This window comes from Lissotriton helveticus, chromosome 1_1 (genome assembly GCF_964261635.1).
Source record: "Lissotriton helveticus chromosome 1_1, aLisHel1.1, whole genome shotgun sequence".
In the NCBI taxonomy this organism is placed as follows: domain Eukaryota; kingdom Metazoa; phylum Chordata; class Amphibia; order Caudata; family Salamandridae; genus Lissotriton; species Lissotriton helveticus.
Genome location: NC_136057.1, coordinates 1,852,055,051 through 1,852,079,329, shown reverse-complemented (window position 1 = coordinate 1,852,079,329; position 24,279 = coordinate 1,852,055,051). Strand labels below are relative to the sequence as shown.

The 24,279-nt window shown below is 43.0% G+C and overlaps 1 protein-coding gene across 1 annotated transcript in view; it reads left to right on the top strand.

Annotated features, from left to right (window-relative positions):
* The window catches only part of MGST3 (microsomal glutathione S-transferase 3), a 51,778-nt gene that overhangs the window by 17,822 nt on the left and 9,677 nt on the right, over positions 1-24,279 (top strand). Inside the window, exons 2-4 of the mRNA XM_078641408.1 lie at positions 18,279-18,402; positions 19,067-19,140; positions 23,622-23,679. Of these exons, the coding sequence (XP_078497534.1) occupies positions 18,286-18,402; positions 19,067-19,140; positions 23,622-23,679 (249 nt within the window). The 5' untranslated portion in view covers positions 18,279-18,285. The remainder of the gene's footprint in view (positions 1-18,278; positions 18,403-19,066; positions 19,141-23,621; positions 23,680-24,279) is intronic.

Genomic DNA, 24,279 nt, shown 5'->3' with positions numbered 1-24,279 from the left:
TTCATGCGCCAATAGTGCTCATTTTTTGTGATAGACCATCCAAAGTTTTAAACAATTTTTCATTAAGTTCTGATTTTCCACTGCCAGTTTAATAAATGGCCTCCTGCTAACATAACATTCAGTAGCATAGCAACTATGCAATGGGCCCTGGCGCAAGGAAACTGGACCCTTTGTCTGCTGTTGGGATATATAATGCAGTATTTATTAGGGTTCAATGGGCCCATGAGGATTGTGGAGCAATTGCACCTGCTGCACCAAAGATAGCTACGACCCTGAAAATATTTCACCAACTCACGTTAATGGTAAGGTTAACAAGTCCGCCCTTTTGAAATTGACTTGAATTGTATGTTTCTTGAGCATTTGCTGTCCAACCTTATTGAAACTGCTTGAGTTCAAGGTGTATCGCGTATCCACAGCCACTTGCTAGTTATCCAACTTGTGCTTGCACTCGTTTCCGTTTCGCTTAGTCATTGCTTTCCTGTTGCACAAGCATTGAATCTTTGTATGTGGGAGCCTACGAGGGAAGGCCTAAGCAATCAAAGCGTTCACTCCCACGGGTGTGGTGGCAGCCTTCACCTTCACCACACAAGGTGTGCCGTTGTGGATTAGACGCAATATAATTGTATTGCAGCATTTATATAGAATGAAGGATTGCTATTTACCAGTCCTCGTGGCCCCCTTTCCTTGTTCGCGGGGTGGTGCACTCTCGGCGGCGATAGTATTCTCTCCCAATTAAATTGCATTAAAAAACAAGCTTTGACAATGTCAATAGGTCTGGCTTATGTTATGAATGAAAGTGCCTTTTATGTCACCGATGGAGGTGGACCATAATTAATTATGCACACACTGTCACTCATCTTTGCATTCATTCATGTATCCATTCAGCAATACACTGACTAGTCTTTCCATTCGCCCTCTGACACAACTGCAATAAAACACAAATTCAACAACATACGCAAGGTAAAGTAAAATTATACATGTAGAAAATATGCGGTCTTCTACACAGAGCATATGTTTACAACAAGAAAGGACCATAGCAGAGGGTGTCCATCTTGCAATTGTATTGTAAATAGTCTAGCATTGTTTTTCAAGCACGGCCGTCACATTCAATACCCATATGTGGGTCATATTAGAATGGTAAAAAAGTAAATCACCATGAACAATTGCATTCCATAATAATTTCCTGGGCTGGAGGAAGGGACCACGTGTAAAGTGATGCACCGCAGATGAAATGAGCGGCAAGCATGCAGTTAGCACTGCTTGGAGTGCTGTAGTATCCTCTTAAGACACATCTTTAAAATGTTTAAAAAAAAAAAGATAAAAGCAAGGAAAGGGCAACTATAAAAGGAAAATAATAAAAACTAAAGGACTGCCCTGCCACTGAAGCACAATAAGGTGGATGTCCAAGCGTGATCAGACACCATCATTCACAGGACAAAAAAGCCAATGACTGATAGTCTGAACAATTACCCCATGCAGTTTGCTGTCATGTGTGAAAGCAGAGAGTAAATGATACAGACCAATGTCAGAACGTAGTAGACCCAAAGGCCCTGTGTATATGTGTGTATATATGTGTGTATTATTTAATGATTAAAAAAAAATTACAAGATCCTGGCAAACATATAAGAGATTCTAGTAGGAATTATTACAGTGCAAATCTTTTTCTCCTAGGGTTTTCCATTCCAAATGTATGCAAAATTACAAATGTACAAAACTACAATTGGCAAAGCAAAATACTATTTTCCCAAGACAGCCTAATAAGGATTATAGTAGTGCATATATTCTTTCCTCATAGTTGCCTACTACAGTAATCTGTGAAATTCCATGTAACTAAGTACCTGCCTATAGGCTTTAGCACAGATTATTAACAACTCATCCTTAAAAGCCTATTATCTTGAACACATAATTTTCACAATAAGTAAGTCCGGCCTACTGGGTTTGTCTTAATGTTTCAATCATAAATATTTGTTCTGCAGAACTGCCGAATGTAATGGCACTAAAATATAATAATTAATACTACATTGAACACAGTCCAACTAGGTTATCTCTTAAACTCGGGACCCCTTTAACATTATTTCTATCTCCATCACAACTGACTCCTAGCTTTAAAACTAGGGTGATCCGATACACAACCATCAGGAGGCTAACCTTTTTTGCCTTAAGCCTCCACATATTCAATAAAAAAAAAAACATGAAACCGCAAATACAATAATTTGGTTGACATCGCTTCTGAGGATCCTGATTGCTGTTGTAAAGTCTCTGATCCCCAAATTACGAGCGATAGGTCAAACAGAAAATCACATGATTGATTGTCTCGGACACCTGGGGACAGAAGGGGCAATTCCGATCAGACTTATTAGATTCATGCTGGCACTTAACCTGGACTTACCAAAGGGGCAGGGTCTCATACCGAAATTTCATATATAAAGTTTTGGCCAAAGGCGGCTCAATCTCATCTAAATAACTTTCTGCAGCATAACCTTCCTTCAATTCAAGACAGACCTCAGTAAGAGTGCCCACCCTTGTATGACCTAACGTCCTATTATCTCTGTATCGCCATTACAAGCACTTCGGTGATTGTTTTTTCGAAATCCCAAAAGCTTCGGCTGGGGTAGACCAGAGGTTCCCATGCCCCATCTGTCAGTTGTATTTGGACAAATTTGAGGAGCCGGGGAATTCTAGCAGCCACAGGCCGCCTCATGCCATCCCCCAGTCCCTGCCGGTATGGCAATAAATCTGAAGTTGCCCAGATCCTGCACCAGTACAAAATTGGTCTGAGGCCCATTTAGTCAGAGAGGGAGTCTTAAGTCCCACATCAAGCCATAAGGAAGTAAGCTGGGTGCCAGTAGGTAGATGCGTAAGTAGTTGCAGAAATTTGATTTTCACCAAGCCTCTGGCTTCCATGTGGCCCCAGAGTTCCCCTCCATAAAAAGTTGCCCCTAAGACTTGAAGATTATAGATTTGGAGTGGTGGCGACACTGGACAAAAAGGTGAACCCTGTTGTGACCTTATAATACTCCTCCTATATTCTCCATCTCCAGTCTATACATTTGGATATGTGAGGTCCAATCAAACTGTTCTGTGATTTTACCCTTAGATAGTCAAATCTGTGGAGACTCTCCAGAGGGACACCATTGACGGTTGGTAGGGAACAAGCCGATGCATAAGGATTGAATACCATATACTTGGTCTTACTGAAATGAATCTCCAGGACTCTCTGCAGAACTTTCCAAATTGGTTTAAAAGCTTCTGAATCCCCATTGAAGAGTTGGAGATCAGAAGTGTCATCTGCAAACAAGAGGGCTGTGACTTTACTATTTGCAAGACTCGGGCATCGTTGTCACACAACCCATGCTGGAACACAAAATAATTGAAGTGTAAAGGAAAAACGGTTGGGGCTAGTACGCACGTTTGCCTTACCCCAATTGAGTGGAATTGGGGTTGTCATTTCAACTTGTGGGCCTCATTTGACCTCAGAAGAAAAATTGCTGGAGTGGAGCCTAATAATATCAAGATGGTATTATAGAACATCCAATTCTGTCAAAAGGTTCAAAATAAACAGATCAATCCTATGAAAACTGCCTTCTTTTCCTCATGAACTGATGACGCTTTTACGTTTTAAAGCTGGCTTTACACTTAATCCAACACTGGACAATTCAAGTACACAGGAACTAGCCAACATCATGCATACATCGATAACTTTACAAATATGTTGAAAAATATTGCTTGCAAAACAATATACAACTGTTCTCAAAATGGCCCAACAAGAATAACCACAGTGAAACACCCAGGGTTTGTCAGAGTGGGAGGCCAACTTCCAAACCCTTACCTACTACGGTAATCTGTGAGATTCCATGCAACAAAATACCTATCTGTAGGCGTAATAACCATTCACACCTAAATGTTGATCGACTTGAACACATACGGTATGCAGCGTTTAGAACGCAAGCATTACCATGGAATACCTTTACAACGCGGGCGTAACAACGAAAGTTGTTACCACGCATTGCACTGGGGGGCGCTCAAGGATAGTAAATGATTTAATTTACTATCCCAACACCTTCCCTACTATCCACGGGGACTGGTGTTGGAATAGTAAATTAAATTAATCAATTTTGCGCCCCCCAGCGCAATGCGTGGTAACAACTTTCGTTGTTACGAACGTGTTGTAAAGGTACGCGTTGTCAATGTATGCGTTCTAACGTCATACATCCACACATACTTTTCACAATCAATGTGTCAGGCCTACTTACTTTATTATAACACTTCATAATAAACAGTTCAGGCCTACAACCATGATCTCTGGTTTGCCATCATAAACCATTTAGTCCTGCTACATTGGTTATAAGGTGTAAACTCTGCCACAAGCCAATAAGTATGATACATAGTGTTTTATTTTATTTTTAGGTAGAAACACAACGGTTTGGCCCAATCAAACTCGGTCTGGGAAAGGGTGGCAACATGGGAGTGGAGCCTAAGCCAATCAGTTGACAGTTGCACTGTCAAGCCAGAGCTAAAAAATCATGTAGGATAATGAATGCCTTCCTCCTATTTGTGCTGCTGCTTGAGAAAAGCACCATCTAACTCAGTTGATTAGCATTACAGGTTCATGTGTGCCATGGAAAGTTCAAGCTTCGATACCTGGATGAATAAATTAATCACAGCTGCATGGAGAGCAAGTATGAATGAATAACTTTATTGTTTTTGGTTAATAAAAGTTACAATACAACACTACAAAACGTTCAACAATCAAAAAAACATTTGGCAACTAGATTGCTTCTATCAATTAACAGACTGCCTGCTTTAGGTAGATTCTTCAAATTTTAAAACAACTGAGCAATACATTTAGGTTTATTACAATATCAATATGTCATGCCTCCTAAAATTGAACTTATTACATTTATGCAATGGTAGCCGAGTTTTAATTCGAAAAATAGCTAAAACAGCAACAGTGACAACACAGCAAAGACTTAATTGAGGGAAAGCTCTTTTTGGTGAAAGCCCACATCTGCCCAATCAAAACATATACTGCTGGCTGCATGAATGCTGGTGGTACCAAAACCCCTCTCTTGGTGATTCTCACAAATATCTGGAGACAGCTGCACTATCAAACTAGACCCTAACCATTGCTTCTGTACTAGTGCAATGTTACGCCATTACTGACTGGCCCCACAGTCACTTAGGGTCTCCTCTGCACATTGCTCCCCCCAACGGTTTCAGTATTATAGTTGTGTGACACTCCTGGCTGCGTCTAAGTGACTCCCTCTGACCTGAGGAACAATCTTGCAGCCGTTTGTGTTTAATCTTTCTAGGGTGCTTCCAGTAATGGCATGGACATGTAATTCCACCTTGTGACCTTGTTCTAGAGAAAATAGTTTACGGTCTGCAGGTCATGTACAGTCATTCAGGTCCAGGTGAAAGGGTGAGCTGCTTTGTTGTCATCACACTTCAAATAGGCTTTCAAGGACCGTTATTTCATCGAAAGCATGCATTTCCCTTCTACTGTCACATAAGTGATCAATCTGTTCCTGTAAACCCAAAGAGTCATTTGGAATAAAAGTACAACATTCTGCACCTGTAATTGCATAAACTCCACCTTCGGCACCCAGAAAAAAATCAAGCCATTCAATTCTGTAATATCACCATTTGATTGGCCTCCAATTGGCTGGAAATCCAGACCAAAACAATGGCATTTGAGTTCCCTACCCCCTTCGTGGTTGTAGCAGCTTGCCATATTTCATTGAGAATCCCATTCCATAATTGGGAATATGACTGCCATAACCCGGGCAGATTATGAAGGCTCTCAGGACTATATCTTAAGTAATGGTGGGTGTTTTGTTGCAGAGTGTCTGATGCCTGGCACAATGCAAGTGGAAGAACCGATTTGAGACCAGTCTCTAGGCACCCAGGAGTAGGCAGTATTTCTTCAAATTAAGGTTTGGGTTAGATACTTGTCACTGCTAGTGAATGTCCCCTAAGTGGGAGTTTAGAATGGTAGGTAACTGATTTAATCATAACGAGAAGTAAAATATCTCACAGCCATGTCTTACAAAGATGCTTTAATTTCCTTCCAGTTTTACAGACCAGTTCTTGTGTAGTATAAGCAATATGAAATGCAGGGGGCACAATCTGTTGATTAGGCAAGGAGAGTTCCGTGCCGGAGAGTAGAAGAGAGGTTGTGAGTTTGCTAAATTCAGAAATGAAATGCCAATGTGCGTATCATTTATGGCATTGCTGTTCTTGGACAAATAGGTTTAGGACCTTTGACACACCCGGATAAGAGTAGTGTCAGTGGGCAGATTGGTACATACTCAACATGGAGAAGTATATTTTTCTTCTACTGCTCCAAAAAGTTTCGGAAAGCGTTGTTGCCATAAATCGAATACTCCCCCCGGAGGAGGGCAGCAAGCTCAGTGTGGTTGACTACTTAAGGACTGCCTCCTCCAGACACCGCCTTGCGGGGAGCTTACAAAACAGGCTTGCATGAAAGAGGGCCAACCAGTCACATCAAGGAATGTGGTACCTGGGAGGCGGTCTTGCTGTCCCATTCGCAGGCTGTAGCAATGGGCTGCAGGAGAGGCTGCATTATGGTGAGATCTGAACACCTGGGTACCAGCAACAGGAGCTCCTCCATGCTTTGGAATGGGGTCAATTCAGACAACAGTAGTTCATGCAGCAGGCTCCAACCTCCCTGAGTGGCAGAAACACTGCATGGGTATTGTGGCTTTCAGGTCTGGAGTATTTTTTTTTTTTTTTGTGGTCCACTTGTCACACAGTCTGTGAATCTAATCAAGCAGTCCTTAGCACTTTCACAATAGTGTTTGTGAGGAGCAATATCTGATGGGGACCTTCTCAGTGGGAACGGACTTCTGACTTCCACTCAAAAACTTGTATATTACCTCAGCAACCAGGCTGCAGGTAGTGGAGGCTTCGGTCACACAGGTGGGCAGCGCAGATCGTACCCGAGGATGTTACCTGTTGACAGCAACTCCGTTTGCAGTATTAAAGTCAAATCATTATTCAGTCGCAAATCAAGCAATTGGGATACATTGGCTGTTTTGAGGGGAAGACCATGGATCCTCTCACTACTGATTCCTAATGACTGTCATTTCAGTCTTAGTCTTTTGTTTAGGAATGTCTCCAATTGACCAAAGTGCGAAAGGCAGAGCATCGGGCCAAGTATTTGTTTTGCTACCAATCTTAGCTGTTTTGTTTTTCAGAGTGCAGATGAACCTTTCTGTCTGCTAGAGGTATCGGGGAGATAATCACAATACAAAGTTCTGTTTGATTCCTAAAGTCTTACAATGGGCTGGCGGATCGTTTGACACTCTGCCCAATGCTGTGGGCTTGGCAGGTAGCAAAGGAATGACCGTGCTGTTGGGCAGTGTAACTGAAGAATGGGTCAGATCAGTGAGTACCTGTGGCAAGTATTATGCGGTCCGTCTCTGCTTACATGATTGACACCAGGGTGTACTCTGGTAAGAGTCAGGGTAACACTTTTGAGGCAGCCACTCTCCCTTGCTTGTATCCGCTCACCCTCCATCTGTTTCTTTGGCAGTCCTGTTTTAAATTGGACTTTTTTTTTCTTTCAGTTTTAGAAGCACATTTTTGTTGTTCCGCGTGATTCTTTAGAGACTGAATGTGTGAGTCAGTAACTTGTGACACAAACAAAGTGACTTTAGAATTTGTGGACAAAGCGGCACTTTTATCAATAGCTGTTTTAGCTATTGTTTGAAGAGCATCATCAAATCTTTTTACATAGGGCCCATTGGTGGGGGGGGGGGGTTCGGGTCGTGTGTACAGGTGAGTGGTCGCTCGGGAGGTTAAGTAATTTTTAAAACGTACCTTTCCTGGGTCCCACGTTTTCCAAACTGTGCCACCTGCTTTCCTGCCTCTGCAGGAACAGGAAGCAGGCAGCCACCTCCCCTAATCCAATCATAGCTATGCAATGGCAGCATTGTGATTGGCTGGGATGCGTCTATGGGGAGGTCATTTTATCCATGCAGACTGCATGCAGCCTACATGGCGAAACTAGAAAGTGCGCATGACTGGTTTGGTCGTCCCCAGAGGGCCGACCAAACAGTCAGGGCCTGCAACATTGGGCTAGTCACTCCTCACCTGCCCTCGAGCAGGACTGCCCACCCCCAACCAAACCCTTCTTCTGCTTTCTTGCAGTGCGAGAACCAGAAACACAAAATTGTATTTATAATAACATGTTATGTTTCTGCTTCTCACGCTGCGAGAAAGCAGTGGGGCGAATCTCCTCCATCCACATGGAGGCGTCGCCCCTGGGGGTCGAGGGGGGAGGTGACTGTGATATCTGCTATCTAGGGGGTGATTGATTTTTGAGGTTCTAGAACCCATTACAGGTTGCGCTGCAAGGACTTAAGAATTTAGTTCTATGTATTTGTCTAGGGATAACTATACTGATCTGGAAATTGGGGTGGTGGACTGGTTTTGGACTATAAGTTATGTACTCCTCGAAGCTTTGAGACCCTTGACAACCTTTTGTGATGATAGATGATTTAATGATTTCCGTTTGTAAAGAATGATAATTACTGCAATGGTCAGGAGAAGATCAAGCAGTGCCATGTCTTTGGCTCCTAGGGTCAAGGCAATGGCTGAGGCCCAGGGCCCCAGTGATACCATGGGAAAGGTTAAAGTTATGGGTGTGTTAATTATAGCTGACGACTGGTTTTGTATCGATAGCCAGCATTTGTTGTCTTCTCGCAATTTTAATTTATGCACTCTGGACGGGGTCCAATGCAGGAAATTAATTGTAAAGAATTTGGACTAAATAAGTGAGGGAGCAATTTTATTGACTAGAGTTTGCCTGGGTTTTGCCAGTTATCAACAGTGATGTGGTCGAATACCCCTGCGTAGAAATGATGGCCCATTTTGAATGTAGAATAGAATTTTGTGATGGTTGTGGTTTGGATAGTAACTTGTAGATTTTAGAGGCAATATTACCAGAGTGTTGCCATATGGCGAGTAAGTCGCTATAGTTGAGCGTTTAGAAAGGTTCAGTTTTCTGAGTTTAACGTTATTCTTTAGGAAACTGTAGAAATCTAAGTTGGAGAGGGTGTATGTTTTGACCAGAGTTGAAACTGGGAGCAGATTGTTGTTGTTGTAGTAAAGGTTCCTGATTCTCTTGGAGGTCCATGAAGGTGCAATGGTAGGAGCGACTTCAGCTTTGACGTTTGGATTGATCCATAATGACGTCTGTCTGCTATCATGAGTAGATTCCGGCAAATGTTTGTCTTGCAGCTTTAGCGCGTTTTTAATATCCTTAAGTATGCGATGGCATTGAGGTGGCATACATTTCGACATTGTGATAAAAGAAGACCTACTAAAAGGTGTGTGTGTGTGTGTGTGTCTATCCATTCAGTCTTCACCCAAGTGGGGCATTTGGGGTTTCTGGCAATAGCCAGACAGTGCCATGAGCTGCCAGGAAAGCTGATTGGTAGAGGTTCCAATTTGGGAGGTTACAGCCTCCTTGAGGGTAGTTCTTTCTAAAGGACTTGTATGCGATCCTTGCTCTTTTATACTTCCAAAGGAACTTTGACGTGGTTTTATCTATTTCGTGGGAGAGGGAGAGTTTCATGGGTAGCATGGATGACCGACAATTCACTATGAGAGTGATAATCATTTTGAGCATTTGAAGCCTACTCCACCGCAAGATCAATTTGGGCGACCATGCGCTCAGGAGATCTCTAACATTGGTGATTGTCTGTGATTCATTGTAGAGCAATGTGTCTGTTAGGTTTTTGCAGAACCTATTCCTCAGATAATTAAGACGTTTGGACTGCCATTGAAGTCCTGAGTCACCTAGGTGTAAAGAGAAGCATAGTGGGTTTAAAGGAAATACTTCAGTTTAGTCCTTATTTAAGGTATATCCAGAGACCTCTGAAAACTTATGGATGATATTGAGGATACTTGGGATAGCACTTTTAATGTCCTCTGAGAAGATAAGGATGTCATCCGTGTATGCTGCTGTTTTATATGCATTAGTGAATAGGGCCCATTTTTGATGGACATTACAGCATTAGTGGGGAATCTTTATGCATCCAGGGAAGCCCAAAATCACAAACTACCCCAAAGACATACTTTGATTCACTCAATACTGTTTCAGATTTCTGGGTAGCTAAATGCATGTACATGAGTGAGCAATATTTGGGTCACTTAAGCATATTGAATATTAGCCAAAGAATAACTCTCGATAATATCCTATAAAGTGTGGACAGCACATCTGGCAACTGACATTCTTTTATCGTTTCTAGTACTTCACCATCTACACAATATACAAGATCATAGTTTGGAAAAGGTGCATCAGCGATATTGAAACAAGGTTTGGTTAGGTGGGCTTTCATGCAGACACAACCATGAGGCTCATCGTTGAGAGAAGAAGGGTTCAATACAGTCCATCGTTCAAGCATTGTATGAAAGTCAGACTGTTACGGTGTTTCATATTTTGATAATCTTGACATAGAAGGATGCCGATTTTTAGTGGTCCAAAACCATGCAGTTGCAGCTTGAGGTACAGCAACCGTGAGAGAGGACCACATTACAGTATTTTCAGATGCTTAAACTAAATGGCCAGTTGCAGCCATCTGTTTTAAACATGGAGGTATTTGTATTTGTATGGGGTATTTATAAAGCGCTAACTGTCGCTCCAGAAGGAGCATCCTGGCGCTGAACACGTGTACAAACCAAATATTAGGATCTAAATGGCAGCCATTACAAAACCATCTGTCAGCCTAAAAATCCACGTTTTTAAATGCTTCCTGAATGCATTTTCCTGTACAAGGAGTCTGAGGTTCATAGACATGGTATTCCAGGCCTTGGAGGCCAATACTGTGAGAGTCTTACCTCCTTTAGTTTTAAGCTTGAATCTTGGGATGTTAATTAGATTACCTCCAGACGACCTCAGGCGTCTCGGGGGGGGGGGGTCGTAACGAGTAAAACGTCTCGTAAGATATCTCGGGCCTGTCTTATTGAGGGATCTAAAGGCGGTAAACAAGATCTTGAACAGAATCCTTTTATGTAGGGGTAACCAATGAAGGGTCAGAAGTGCAGCAGAGGATCCTCTTGGCGATTTAAGAACTAGTCTTGCTGCCGCATGTTGCACGCTCTGTAATTTTTTTTAGCGTAGCTTTTTTAACTCCGGCCATTAGACCGCTGCAATAATCTAGTCGCGATAATATTAAAGCCACTGCAACCGACTTTCTAGAGTCCATAGGCAGGAAGTCAAAAAACTTTTTAAGGGACTTGATGATGCTAAAACAACTTCCTGCCGTATTCCTTACATGTTGGTCGAAGGAAAGAGGGGAGTCAAATAGGATCCCTAGATTTCTTGCAGTTTCAACTGAATGGGACTCTTCAGGCCACCAGTCCTTAGGGCAAAAAAGGACTTCCTTGCCCAGGGGTAAAATTTCTGCTTTGTTAGTATTGCATTTAAGGTGGTTAGTTGTCATCCAGCGGAAAACATCCGTCAAACAGTTCTTAAAATTTTGTTCCGCACTGGTGGAATCTTTATCCAGAGAGACCACGAGTTGGGTGTCATCGGCATATGATGTTACCAATATGCCGTATCTATCAGTGCAATAAGAGGGACCATATAAATGTTAAACAGTAAAGGGCTCAAAATAGAGCCCTGCGGCACCCCGGATAATACCTTTTTTTTCGTTGGAAAGGAAAGGGCCCAAAGAAACCATTTGGGATCTGTTGGTCAAAAAGGATACTATCCAAGCCAGGGCAATGTCTGTTATCCATATACCTATCCGTCTATCAATCAAGATTTCGTGAGAGATGGTGTCAAATGCTGCCGTGAGGTCCAGCAAAATCAAGACCGCCTTTCTCCCCACGTCCTGCAGGAATTTAATACAATCAGTAAGCTCAATGAGCGCAGTTTCTGTCGAGTGTCTGGGTCGAAAACCTGACTGTTGGGGGTGTAACATGTTGTGAGTATCTACAAAGTCCTTTAATTCTTGGTACACTATCTGTTCTGTAATTTTACCTAACACTGGGAGGAGCGATATAGGGCGAAGATTTGACAAGTCGGTGGTAGGTTTATTGTATTTCTTCATTAATGGCTTAACAATAGCTTTTTTCCATTCCTGAGGTACAACCCCTGAGCTTAATGACGCGTTAACAATAGCATTCATAGAGGTGTTAACTGCATCAATCAACTGATGAAGTATCTGAGGAGAACACGAGTCAGAGGGTGCCCCTGACTTACATGCCAAGATGACTTCCCTAGTTTGAAAAAGGGAGGCCGCTTGGAAGGCACTCAAGATATGAGTCATATTATCCCCCCCTCCCTGGATGACTAGAGGGAGAAATGGGGGAAAGGTCAGGAAAATCCCTCTGAATAAGCACAATCTTCTCCTCAAAAAAGTCAGCAATTTGATTGCAGAGAGCTGCCGAAGGTGGAATTTTCGGCTGAAGAGCTTTGGGATGTGTAAAGGATTTAACTATAGAAAAAACTGTTTTCTGCTTTTGCTGAGCCTCATTGATAGCCTTGATATGGTAGTCACTTTTGGCAAGTTTAATGCTGGCCAAATAGGATTTTCTTTGTTGAACATAGGCAGTTTTAGCTGATTGGTCATAGGATTTCCTCAACTTACGTTCCATTTTCCTACATAGTAGGTGACTTTCTGCCAGCGTCTGAGAAAACCAAGGGACATTCGGTTTTGGCCTTGTAACCTTATATTGGCGTAATTTAGGCGGTACACATTCTATGATGACTTGATGCATCCAGGAGTGAAAACTTCTAGAATCGTAGGTCACATCCCCCGTCAGACTAGGAGCTTGCAACTGCTGTGAAGAGCTCACCTTTATAGTCTCAGCTACCTTCTTCCAACTTATATCAGTGGTCAGCTGCTGATTGACCCTGGGTGTTTTTCTCTGCCCTGCAAGACCGATATTAAACGGGATCAGACTATGGTCTGTCCAGATTTGTGAGACAGGGCTAAGAGTAGATAATACCGGAAAATTGGAACAGACACCGTCCAATGTGTGACCTGCGGAATGAGTAGGTAGCTCCACCAATTGGTGCAGCCCGAAAATGTCCAAGGTCTGGTGGAAGTGGGTAGATTGTACGGCATTTTTGGATTCCAGCTGGAGATTAAAATCCCCCATGAGGGTAAAATGAGGGTAACGCAACAGAAGCTGTCCCAGACATTCTCCTATTGAATCCAGAAATGGAATGGCGTTACCGGGAGGGCGATACACCAAACCTCCTGAGAATGAAGCAGATGGATTCAGCATAATCGAGAAGCCTATTCCCTCTGACCCTTTTAGAGGACCTAAGTTGAAAGTATGACATTTAAGGGTACTCCTGATAATTAAAGCCACACCTCCCCCTCTGCCCTTCTGTCTGTCCTGCCTGAAAATGGTAAAGTCAGCTGGAAGGGCAATTGCCAGATCTGGATTGCTGGCGTCGTTGAGCCAAGGCTCGGTCACAAAAAGGAAGTCATGGTCAAGCTCAAGGATCACGTCCCTAATGTCCTTACTGTGGCAACATATGGACCGGGCATTAATCAATCCACCCTTAAATTTACATGAGCCTGTCCTGGTGGAGACTACACTTGGCAAAGACTCCGAATGCCATGGGGTAGTCCATTTACAGGATATGCAAGAGAAAGGGCCCCATATCTCCATGGAAGGACAGTTGGAGCATTTACCAATGTCCTTATACATTAAAAGATCTCTCCCATTGTACGTACGAGTTAATGGGATAGAAATAGGATTAGATTCAATCTGACCAGCATGTCCTGCGCCTGTCGCGGACTTGGCGCAGATGGGCTTCCCTTTGGCGCGCCTGCGCCCGTCCGCTGCGCCGCCGGGGCCAGGTGGTTATTTTATAGTGATGGAGGAGGGTGGGAAACAGAGAGCAACTAGTGCGCTGCCCTGGGACCCACCAAAGATGGCGGTACCTTCTCGGAGAGCGCGTCTGTGCCGACTCTTCCTGGGATCAAGGATTACAGTGCCATGAAAGTGGATTTTAAAAGTTGCATAAAGTAAGTCAAAAACTAAAATAATAAGACCAATTGTTATTCTAGCACAATTTTAAAACTTAATTAGCACTTTAGAACCCCCGATTCACGCCTCAGGGGATGGTAAATACACACGCACTAAGCACGCGAGAATGGGCTCAGTTTAAGTACTCTGAGGGCGGGAGACAGCGAGCAACTAGTGCGCTGCCCTGGGACCCACCAAAGATGGCGGTACCTTCTCGGAGAGCGCGTCTGTGCCGACTCTTCCTGGGATCGAGGATTACAGTGTCATAAAAGCGGATTTTAAAAGTTGCATAAAGTAAGTCAAAAACTAAAATAATAAGACCACAATTTTTATTCTAGCACAATTTTAAAACATAATTGGCACTTTAGAACTCCCGGCTCACGCCTCAGGGGATGGTAAATACACACGCCCAGGTATCCCTGCAGTAATGGCATCAGTGGTAAAAAGAAATCAATATTCCAGTATTTCTTTATCACCATGCTTATGGACCAGAACACTTAAGTGTTGCATACAGATATTTGGTGCCAGACTGTTTTTGAGGGCATATCCCACCGCTTGTTGTGCAAAGCCCAGTTAATGCTACAATTTGATTTTAAAATCATTTTTAAATAAATTGTTTTTATCTTTGAGATTGTGCACTCACCATTTGCTTCCCCTTTTGTCACTCGCTCCGTTTTGGCTTTCTCGGTCTCCCTCCTACCATTTCGCCCCAGTCCAACACCGCTACCTGGCTAATTCAGTTGAGGGAGGACTGGTTTGCAGACTTTCCTACTTCCGGTTGCCCACTACATGGCAGCCATCTATAGAAGGGAGACGTTCTAGTCTTCTCCCAAGTCTTTCAGCCGCCGCATATTTAAGCGGAGGATGGCACCGACGTGCAGCGGATGCGCCACTGGTGTGCCGAAGGCAAGCCCGTCTGCTCCCGGAACGCGACCAGCGCCAGAAACGCTTCCCAATTTTCATCAGACCGGTGTTTTACCAGAGATTATCTTTTGGCTTTTAATAGCAGTGCCCACCGTTGTAAAAACCCTCTTGATGTTACTAAATGAAGGGCCCCATCTGCTGTAAAAATTGCAAATCAGTTTTAATTCCCCCTCAAAACACGCCCTTCGGGAAATAGTTGTAATACCACCTACTTACGAGGGGGTCTTATAAATGCCAGCTCATTATGTAAACATGCTCAAAGCATCCACAACCTCATCTCAGATGACAACCTAGATTGCCTCTTCATTACAGAAACCTGGCTAAAAGCCTGGTGTAACCCAGATATCGTCTTTGCACTACCCCCTGGCTATCTTATTCATAGGCAGGATAGACCGGAACAACGAGGAGGAGGGCTGGCGATTATTTACCACAACACTCTCAAATGTTCAGTGTTTGAAACATCCGACCTTAAAGGTGCACAAAGTATCGGTTTCTGCTTTCAGTTAGACGACTCCTTTGCCTTCTCAGGGGTGCGGCTTTACCGCACCCCACGCCCCTTCAAAAATTTCCTGGAAAGCATTGGAGACACTGTAAGCTCACTCAATTTTATCATATTGGAGACTTTTACAGCCATCTAGATGCACAAAGTGACCCGGCTGCAATGAACTTCCTAGAAATCATGGATCACTTGGTCTGGACTAGCGGATATCCACCTCCACTCATAATGCAGGCCACACTCTGGATGGTATCTGCTCTAACCTTACAACCCCTATAGTCAAGACCCCAGTTAGTTCAACCTGGTCCGATCACAAGTTTATACCTCTGGAAATTAGATATCAGCATGCGAATAAACACTAGGCCTAGATAGAATTATATGGCAGCTCTTCCCAACCTCAGTTTAGAAGCCTCAATTTGCAGTGGACAGCCAATGTTTCACACAGTGGATGACCACTTTAAGAAATCATTTTGCTCATCCTGCCCCAAAGAACAACCAACTGTTTAAAAACTCTCTGCCCCATGGTATACCCAAAATCTGAAAGAATCACATAGCCACTGCAGGAATCTGGAACGTAGATGGTGACAAAAATACAAACGAGAAGATCAAATCAGGTTTAAAATCTCACTCAAAAACTATCAACAACAAATCAAGGCCACCAAGATATCTGATTTTACTGAGATGCTTAAACTGGCCAAGGCAAGCCAAAAAACTATCTTCAGGATAGTCCACTCATTTACCAATCTCACATCCCTTAAACAAGTTATCCCCCATCACGGTCTCTTTGCAACCGCATAGCTGACTACTTCGAACAAAAGGTTCAGTCATTACAAGATTTCCCTGCACCCTCCGCTCCATTTGTTACTACACCTGCTGATTTAGCTAAAAACAGACCATCGCTTACAGCTTTTCAAGCTATTAGCCTGGAACAATCCCACCAGGCTATTCTTGCAGTGAAATCAGGTTCTCCTTCTCAACCCCCCCCCCCCCCTTAATTTTACACGCTATTATAGATACTGTCAGTCCAGTTATCAATAATTTAATAAATGCCTCTCTACTACTAGCTGAAGTTCCCAATGAATGGAAACGTGCTGCCGTCCGGCCTCTTCAAAAGAAACAACTTGCTGATCCTACGATCTATCTCTTTACTTCCATGTCTTAGTAAGATTACCGAAGCACTAGTTTACTCTCGAAGCACTAGTTTACTCTCAACTAATGACATATCTGGAAAGAGCCAACATCTTACACCCCAATCAATGAGGTTTCAGGCCTCAACATTCATGGGGAAAAATGCTGTGCTGGTCTTAGACCCATCCGCTGCTTTCGACACGGTCTCACATGTCATCCTTCTGGATCGTCTTGCATTATGTGGCATCTCTCATCTCGTCCTGACTTGGCTTAAATCGTTTCTACAAAACAGAAGACAAGTCCTCACTCTTGGAAATTATCAGTCAGCAGAAAAACCTCTGCTCTCCATGGTTCCACAAGGGTCTATTCTCAGTCCAGCACTCTTTAACGTCTATATGTCCCCCCTGATTAGTCTGATATCGTTCTTTAACATCAAGACTATCTCCAACGCGGACTTTATACAGCTAATCCTGGTCTTGGTCAAAAATACAGCACTGGCTGAGGAAAATCTCCGACAATGTCCCATGGTGGGGGGGGGGGTCATTTTTGTTAATTTTTACTGTCACTCACCACCTGAATGCTCTGGTGGTGGCTGCTTTTTTAAATTTTTTTATTTTTATTTTAAACTGGCAATCAGACTCCACACTCTAAATAAAGCAGACCGTCTGGTAGCTTACCTTCAAAGGTCCGCTCTTCCTCCGGCTGTTGGAGGAAGGTTTATGCCAACAAAATACATTTTACTCCATCTGCATAAAGCTGGCAATCTGTCAGACTCCAACTTGGGCCGGTGGACCGAGCTGTTGGTGGACAGGTAACTGCATTGCTGCTGTTAAAAAAACTTAATTTCAGTGAGAATAACATGACTTCATAAAACATAGTGACTACATAGTTGGCTGAGTCTTAGATCGTGAGTAACAAAAAGGACCACCTTCAGTTGTTGCAAGAATGTACATTTCTGGTAGGCTAATCGGCATTTCTCATCTAGGGAGCCAAGGAGTGAAGGGGATTGAAAAAATCATACATTGGCACTTCCTTTAAGCACAGTTAGCCTGAGCAAGAAAAGATGGCTGCAGTGATTAGTTACACTAATGCAGCTGTACGTTTTCCATTCATAAGAGCAACATGCTGGGAGTTGGGGTGAGAAGAATTGGAATACCATGGCACTCTGTGGATGTCTCCTCCTCAAGGTATATACGCAGAGGAGTATCGCACTATGTACAGTTTGATCTGATATTGGAATCCTTTCTGACTCCTCAATGATGAGCAGTCTATAGGTCAGCGGCTACTACAGCGAATGAATGTTTAAATTGAAGCCAAAAAGCTTCCCCATTCTGTATCCGAATAGTGAGCTGCATCGTTTTGAGACGGTTGTGTCATGTATAACTAGGAAAGAAATGCAAATTAATAATTGGCATGCCCTCTGTGCTGGATTTGGTTTATGTTGGATTTTGCTTGTTACTCTGCAGCATCAGACTAATCTGTAAATATAACTATGTTTATGCTAATACCTTAGAGGAACGTCATCCTATTCTGTTGCTTGTGAATTTCATCCTACCCTTTGAACCCACATCAGCAGAAAGTCCATCCTACCCTGTTGGTTTCTGGAGCTGGCATGAGCTATCTTTCATCACTGGCCCCAGTTTTTATGGCTGCCCTTTTGAATCGTCGGTTGCTGCTGTCATTGTGAATATTTTTTTTCCCTCAACAGTGGCAAGATGGTGGTTCTCTCCAAGGAATATGGTTATGTGGCCCTGACTGGTGTGGCCAGTTTTGTCATGGTGACCTACCTCGCTGTTAATGTGGGAAAGGCACGCAAGAAGTACAAGGTGGAGGTGAGTTTAGTTGAAGTACTTTTTTTTACATGACCTAACAAATTTCATAGGAATACTGTGCTTGAAATGAACACTTGAGAATGGGAAGAACAGACAGTAGAAGTGATCTTTCATTGAAGAGGTTTTCATATGACAGTCTGAAGAACCGGCGCTTAAAACTTTCAGTTAATGTTTAACCTTAGATTCTGACCTCCTGAGTTTGTCTAGTGATTTAATAAATCCGATGCACAAACTTTGCAAACTAAGACAGTCTTCAGATCAAGAAACCATAAGGTAGATCAGCATCGTATTTCATTGCATCTAGGAGATGAAACAAGAGCTGTGAGAGGATCTCCAGAAGATGAGACTTCAGGCAATTGACAAATGAGGGCAGTGGCAGAGCACCCTGTTGCAGTGAGTGAAGTGCTACAACAGGAGAAAAGAAGTCTGGGAACAGTTGGAAATGAGCCAAGAAGAAGAGAAAGATTGTGAGACTTTAAGAAGAGGAAGTAAAGAGCTGATAGAAGAGACACAGGAGCGCAGACACCAGGGGTGGTTGGAGGGGAAGTAGAGGAGACGATCAGGAGGCAGGATAATGAGCTGCAGTTAGGCGAGAGTTTTCCATGGTGCACCTTCCTTCTGCTCAATAGAACATTTTTAATGAAGTGCCATTTGTATTTCCCAGTACCCTAAAATGTACAGTGATGACCCTGAGAATGGACACATCTTCAACTGTATTCAGCGTGCGCACCAGAACACGTATGTATGCCAACTTCTCATGATTAATGCATGTATATGGAGTGTGTCTAGTAGGTTTTAATTGAACAAGAAGGCTCCTGCTTCCTGCTCACAGGTCCCCATTTCACACATTTTGATGATTCCCCTTTGCTCACTCCTTGCTGTTAAATTGCAATTTGAGATCCAGTCCAGCTCTGTGTGTGTGTGTGTCATTGTTTGAGCCTCTTGGCATCTTTTTTTCATCCTACTAATTGTAAATGTATTTGATTTTGGAGCAGCATGCATTGCCTGTCAATACCGTGCTACTCAGACGCATCTGTAGTGCACAACGAAGGAGTGGTTCTAGAAGACTGGGTAAACGTGACCACATTTAAGGGGCTCCTTTTCATGAGAATTTGGGTTTGCATTACAGCCTTTTTTCCTCGAAATCCCCTGCACCATAACCCCCCTACTTCCTAAAACCCTCCTTTCGGCGCTGATATTACCTCCATCCGCCCCTAAAGATCACACACCGCCAGTGCTCAGGATCCACCAGTATGGTCCAGTTGTGAAGCAGGGATTTGAACCCTAGTTTCCTAGTCAACTGCTTAGCTACCAGGAAGCTAATGCAATGTACATGCACCAGTCAACGAATTCTGAAAGCAATGATTACTTTCTAAAAACAAGAAAACAACCCTGCTCCTCCTGTGCTCCTCCCTCGAGACCCCCACACCTACAATTATAAAAAAAAGACCAATTTTTTAAATGTTTATTTTCTACCGTTTTCCCATTTTAAGGATTAACCCCTTCGATGCTCATGACGGAACGGTTCCGTCATGAGCTACGGTTGAGCTGTGCTCATGACTGAACCGTTCCGTCATGACCACGCCCGTTTTTATTAGGGCCCAGCACCGGAGGGGGAATCGCGGTCGCGCTGAAAAGGTTAAAACGCAAACGACATTATTAGATTGTGGCAACTTAGTCAGGTCAGAGTGTGACTATCCCCCTATAAGGTGCTGGCAGATGAATGGATTTCACTATGTCAGATATTTTTATCAACAGAAAATAGAAACCCGTTCATAATTTCCTGCAATGAGAAGTAGCAGCATGTAAAACAAAAAACAAATGGTTTGGATTTGCATTTAAAAGTGGTGTACGATTGATCGAAGTTAACGAATCGGCAGACTTCCCATATAAAATATATTTTCAGACTGCTTTAAATGAAAATGCAAGATAAACTAGTCTGCGGGAAATGCATTGTTCTGAGAGTAAAGATCATTTGGGTAAAATGTTTACTTCAGATATCTATGCGTATAATTGATTGGTCAACTGGGGACTGGTAAGTTGTATGTTTTATAGACCTATGTGGTCCCAGCCTGGGAGTGGAAGCACTCTGAATATGTATGTCAGTTAAAAAAAATTATTGCAGGCTGCATACATGACAAGATAGGCTGCCGTAAACCATTGGGGGCGGGGGGGGGCGGGGGGGCCGGGGTGGTCCATTTATGTAGCTTTACCTGGGAGTGGAAGCACTCTGAATATGTATGTCAGTTAAAAAAATTATTGCAGGCTGCATACATGACAAGATAGGCTGCCGTAAACCATTGGGGGTGGTCAATTTATGTAGCTTTTTTTTTTCACCAGGATTGCATCACAAAAAAATGACGCAAACTCAGGACAATGTGTTGGGCTGGAATTTACATTTTTAACACTGATCCTGATTTGCATTCGAAGTTGCCTAACATAACGCAAACTAGTACATGCAGCGCAAACTAGTACATGCAGCTTTGCAGCAAGAGGATGTTCTGTGGGTTGTGCATAAGCATTTGAAGAAAACTGGAGCAACATTCCACTCCAACCGGACGCACAACCGGCACGTGGGCAGGCCATGTTACCGAGGCTGCACGTTTCAAGGACTAAACAGTATCAAATAAAGTTTGATGAAATTACGATGAATTGAAAGAAACCTGGTGTACACGTGGCAACCTTTTTTGAATTTTGTACATGAGTATTCCCATACAACCACCCATGGGTTTTTAGTTCCAAACCTCATCTACGAAGAAAAAAGGCCGACTTTTGTGCCAAAAATTTACTTGTCCTCAAGTCAGGCATAAAGTTTGAGTATTTTTTTTCTTTTCTCTAAACTTTTCAAGCTGTACTGTATTGGCTCAAGGAGCCAATATTGTGCTAGCTTGGGGAGAGACAAACTGGTGCCATATCCTAGTAAACATGCTGCTGTTCTGCTATCTCCTATTGATGCATGGCTACAGCTTTGGTTGCTGTGCTGGGTTGTTTCAAAAGGAACACATTTGCCCCTCCGTGTTTAAGTGCTTTCAAAAATATTTTATTAGTAATACTCATTCAGACTATACCTAGTGCACGCCTTTCTAAAAGAAAATCACCGTTAACATCAGGAAGCTTCAAACAGTTGCTTAAATTAAAGCCTATGCTGTTTCCAAAAAAGTCCTTAAATGTACTTGACTAAACATCACCCGCACTAGTCTTGTTCTTCACTTTTCACGATTTTGAATTTGTCAGCATCTCCCAATCTGCTGCCACATTTGTAATTGTTTTTCAGTAACTCATACTAGGGTACTCTGTGTCTCACACAACAATCTTTATGTACCTGTTGTAGGAAGCTGGCACCTTACACCGTGTACCTCTTTTTGGTCCAGTATGTAAAGTCTAAGCAAACCCCAACTGGTTCACAAAGGCACAAATGACACCCCAAATGCTCACTTTTGTGGTAGTGTGGCGAGCAGTAGGCATATATTAGAGGGTAGTGCTAAGCATGTATTGCGCACACACAAAGGCAGTATGTGAGAGACGCACTCAATTAAGAAATCCAACACCAATTTATTTAAAAAAGTACATTCTTTATATGAATTCAGATGCTAAGATCATCGAAATCTTGTGAGTACTTTTTGAGTTAGGAATTTTTACAATTTTCAAAAGTTGACTGCAATTTTTGGGATCAGTAATGTTATCCTACGAGGGGAAAAACATGTACTGCATTTGGGCACTTAACAGCAACTTACGGGACTGTTCTTCTGGACTTGAGGTGAGTATGGGGCAAGGTCCAAGGCCACACCAACAGGTCACCTCTGGAGGCTCTGGGGTGTCCGGGTGTACAGGTGTGTTACGGCATCAGTTGTCCCATTCACTTCAATGGGAGAATGGTCCAGTCGGAAAGAGTCTGGAACTGGGGGGGGGGCCATTCTGGGGGAACCTACAGGGGGGCTCGACCCTTAAGTTGCTCGGGCACCTAGGACACCGGTGGTCCTCTTCTCCATGGGCTGTGGGGCGCAGATGCAGTTGTCCTTTGGCGTCAGCTTCACATGCTGGAGTCAGTTGTGGTTGGAGGGGGACTTGCAGAAAGAGGCTGCAGGCAGCGACTGGAAGTTCAGTCTGGCCAGACCCAAGGATCGGCCGGCTCTTGTGAGCCTCAGGACCCCGTGGGCTCCGTCTCCTCCTCCGGACTGTGGCTGTGGGACATGGGTGCAGAGGTGCTTTGAGGTGTCGGGTGGCGGCTAGGGTAACTATATTATCAAGTATGTTAATATATTCATCAGGCCCAGAACTGAAAGCCACCCTCTGAAAAATGCTTCCAACAGAGAGCGCTTTCTTTATGTAGGTTGAGAAGCTCCAACAGGTTCTTAGTTATTCCAGCATCATCTTTGAGACTAAAAGAAGCTTAAGTGGTCTCCCCAGCTGAGAAAAAATGGTTGCGGTACATCATGTACCAGAAAAGACAATCATGTTGCTATATGTAGCATATATAAAGATAGGATCGCGACAGACAGTAGGCAAATAAATTGTCCTCCATCCTAAACAGCACAAGAAAATGTTGTTTTTCAGTCTAAAGTTCAGGATTTTATAACTTCCTCCACCAAGAAAGAATGGTTGTGAACTATTCCAGTTGCATTTTGAGGTTTAGGAATGTCACTAAGAACATTGTGTGTGTGTATGTATATATGTATATGTGTGTGTGTGTGTATATGTGTATATATATGTGTATATGTGTATATATGTGTATATATATATATATATATATATATATATATATATATATATATATATATATATATATAATTATTATTTTTTTACCTCCCACCCTTGTTTCTGAAACATGAACGTTCTTCATGCACGAAGCATATTTTTTAATTACTTTATAGAATGTAAATAACAAAGCTTGCTTGCAGACTGCGACTACATGCCTGCCTTTCTCACTATTTCACTTCAGAACTATGCGATTGTATACTTCTATCGAAGCCTGCATGTCGCAGACTAGGGGCACTTTGTTTAGGGTCTATGGAATGTCCCGAAGGCTGTCCCTGTCCCCCCCCCCCTCCTCTCCTGATACACCCCTGTGATCAGCTCTCTCGCGAGTAATTTGTCACCCCCACCCCGTCCACTATAAATGCATAAATGATGCAAATAAAATCGATCCTGTGTACCTTCCTCTTGTGGGGTCAATCGGTGTTTTCGCCCTTTCATTCCATTGCTCTGTTCTTCTGTTTTAGGCTGGAAGTGTACCCATCTTACCTGTTCTTCCTCGCAGTTGGTGGAATGGCTGTCCCGGTAAGTAGGAAGTGCTCACGTAAAATCTGAATTAATTTCTGACTCCAGGATTTCCCCTGTCCTCTCACTTAAGGATTATTGATGAACAACCCACGGAGGGCTCCAGATGGGCTAAGTGCCTGTCTGCTTTACTACCCACAAATCTACACTTAATTAAAAAAAGAGAACGTTCAAAGTAGTGGATGTGTTAGTCTGACTCCTGCTTCAACCAGCATGGCTCTGATTCTGCTTTTGCATCTTTATCCCAGTGCAATGGATACTGGAGGCCCTACAAACTAACCTCTCTCAAAGTGCTTCATTTAAGGATGGTGTTCTCGTTCCCTTCAGTGGCGCTTTCTTCATCAACAATGAAACTTTGAGTTGACGGTGCTGGGATTCGAATCTTTGGTGGTGCACAGTGGTCTTTTGCAGTCTTTCAAGGACTCCTCTATCCCGCTTTACAAAGCTCTCATTCCGTTTTGTTAATGATTAAAATGAAAGCATAGATTGCAGAAAAAGTGCACCTTGAAAAATGTAAATTACCAATTCTAATATTTAATATATCATTCGAATTTCCAAAAGTAGGGAGCAAAGTAGGTCTATCTCAAAATCTTCTCAAGA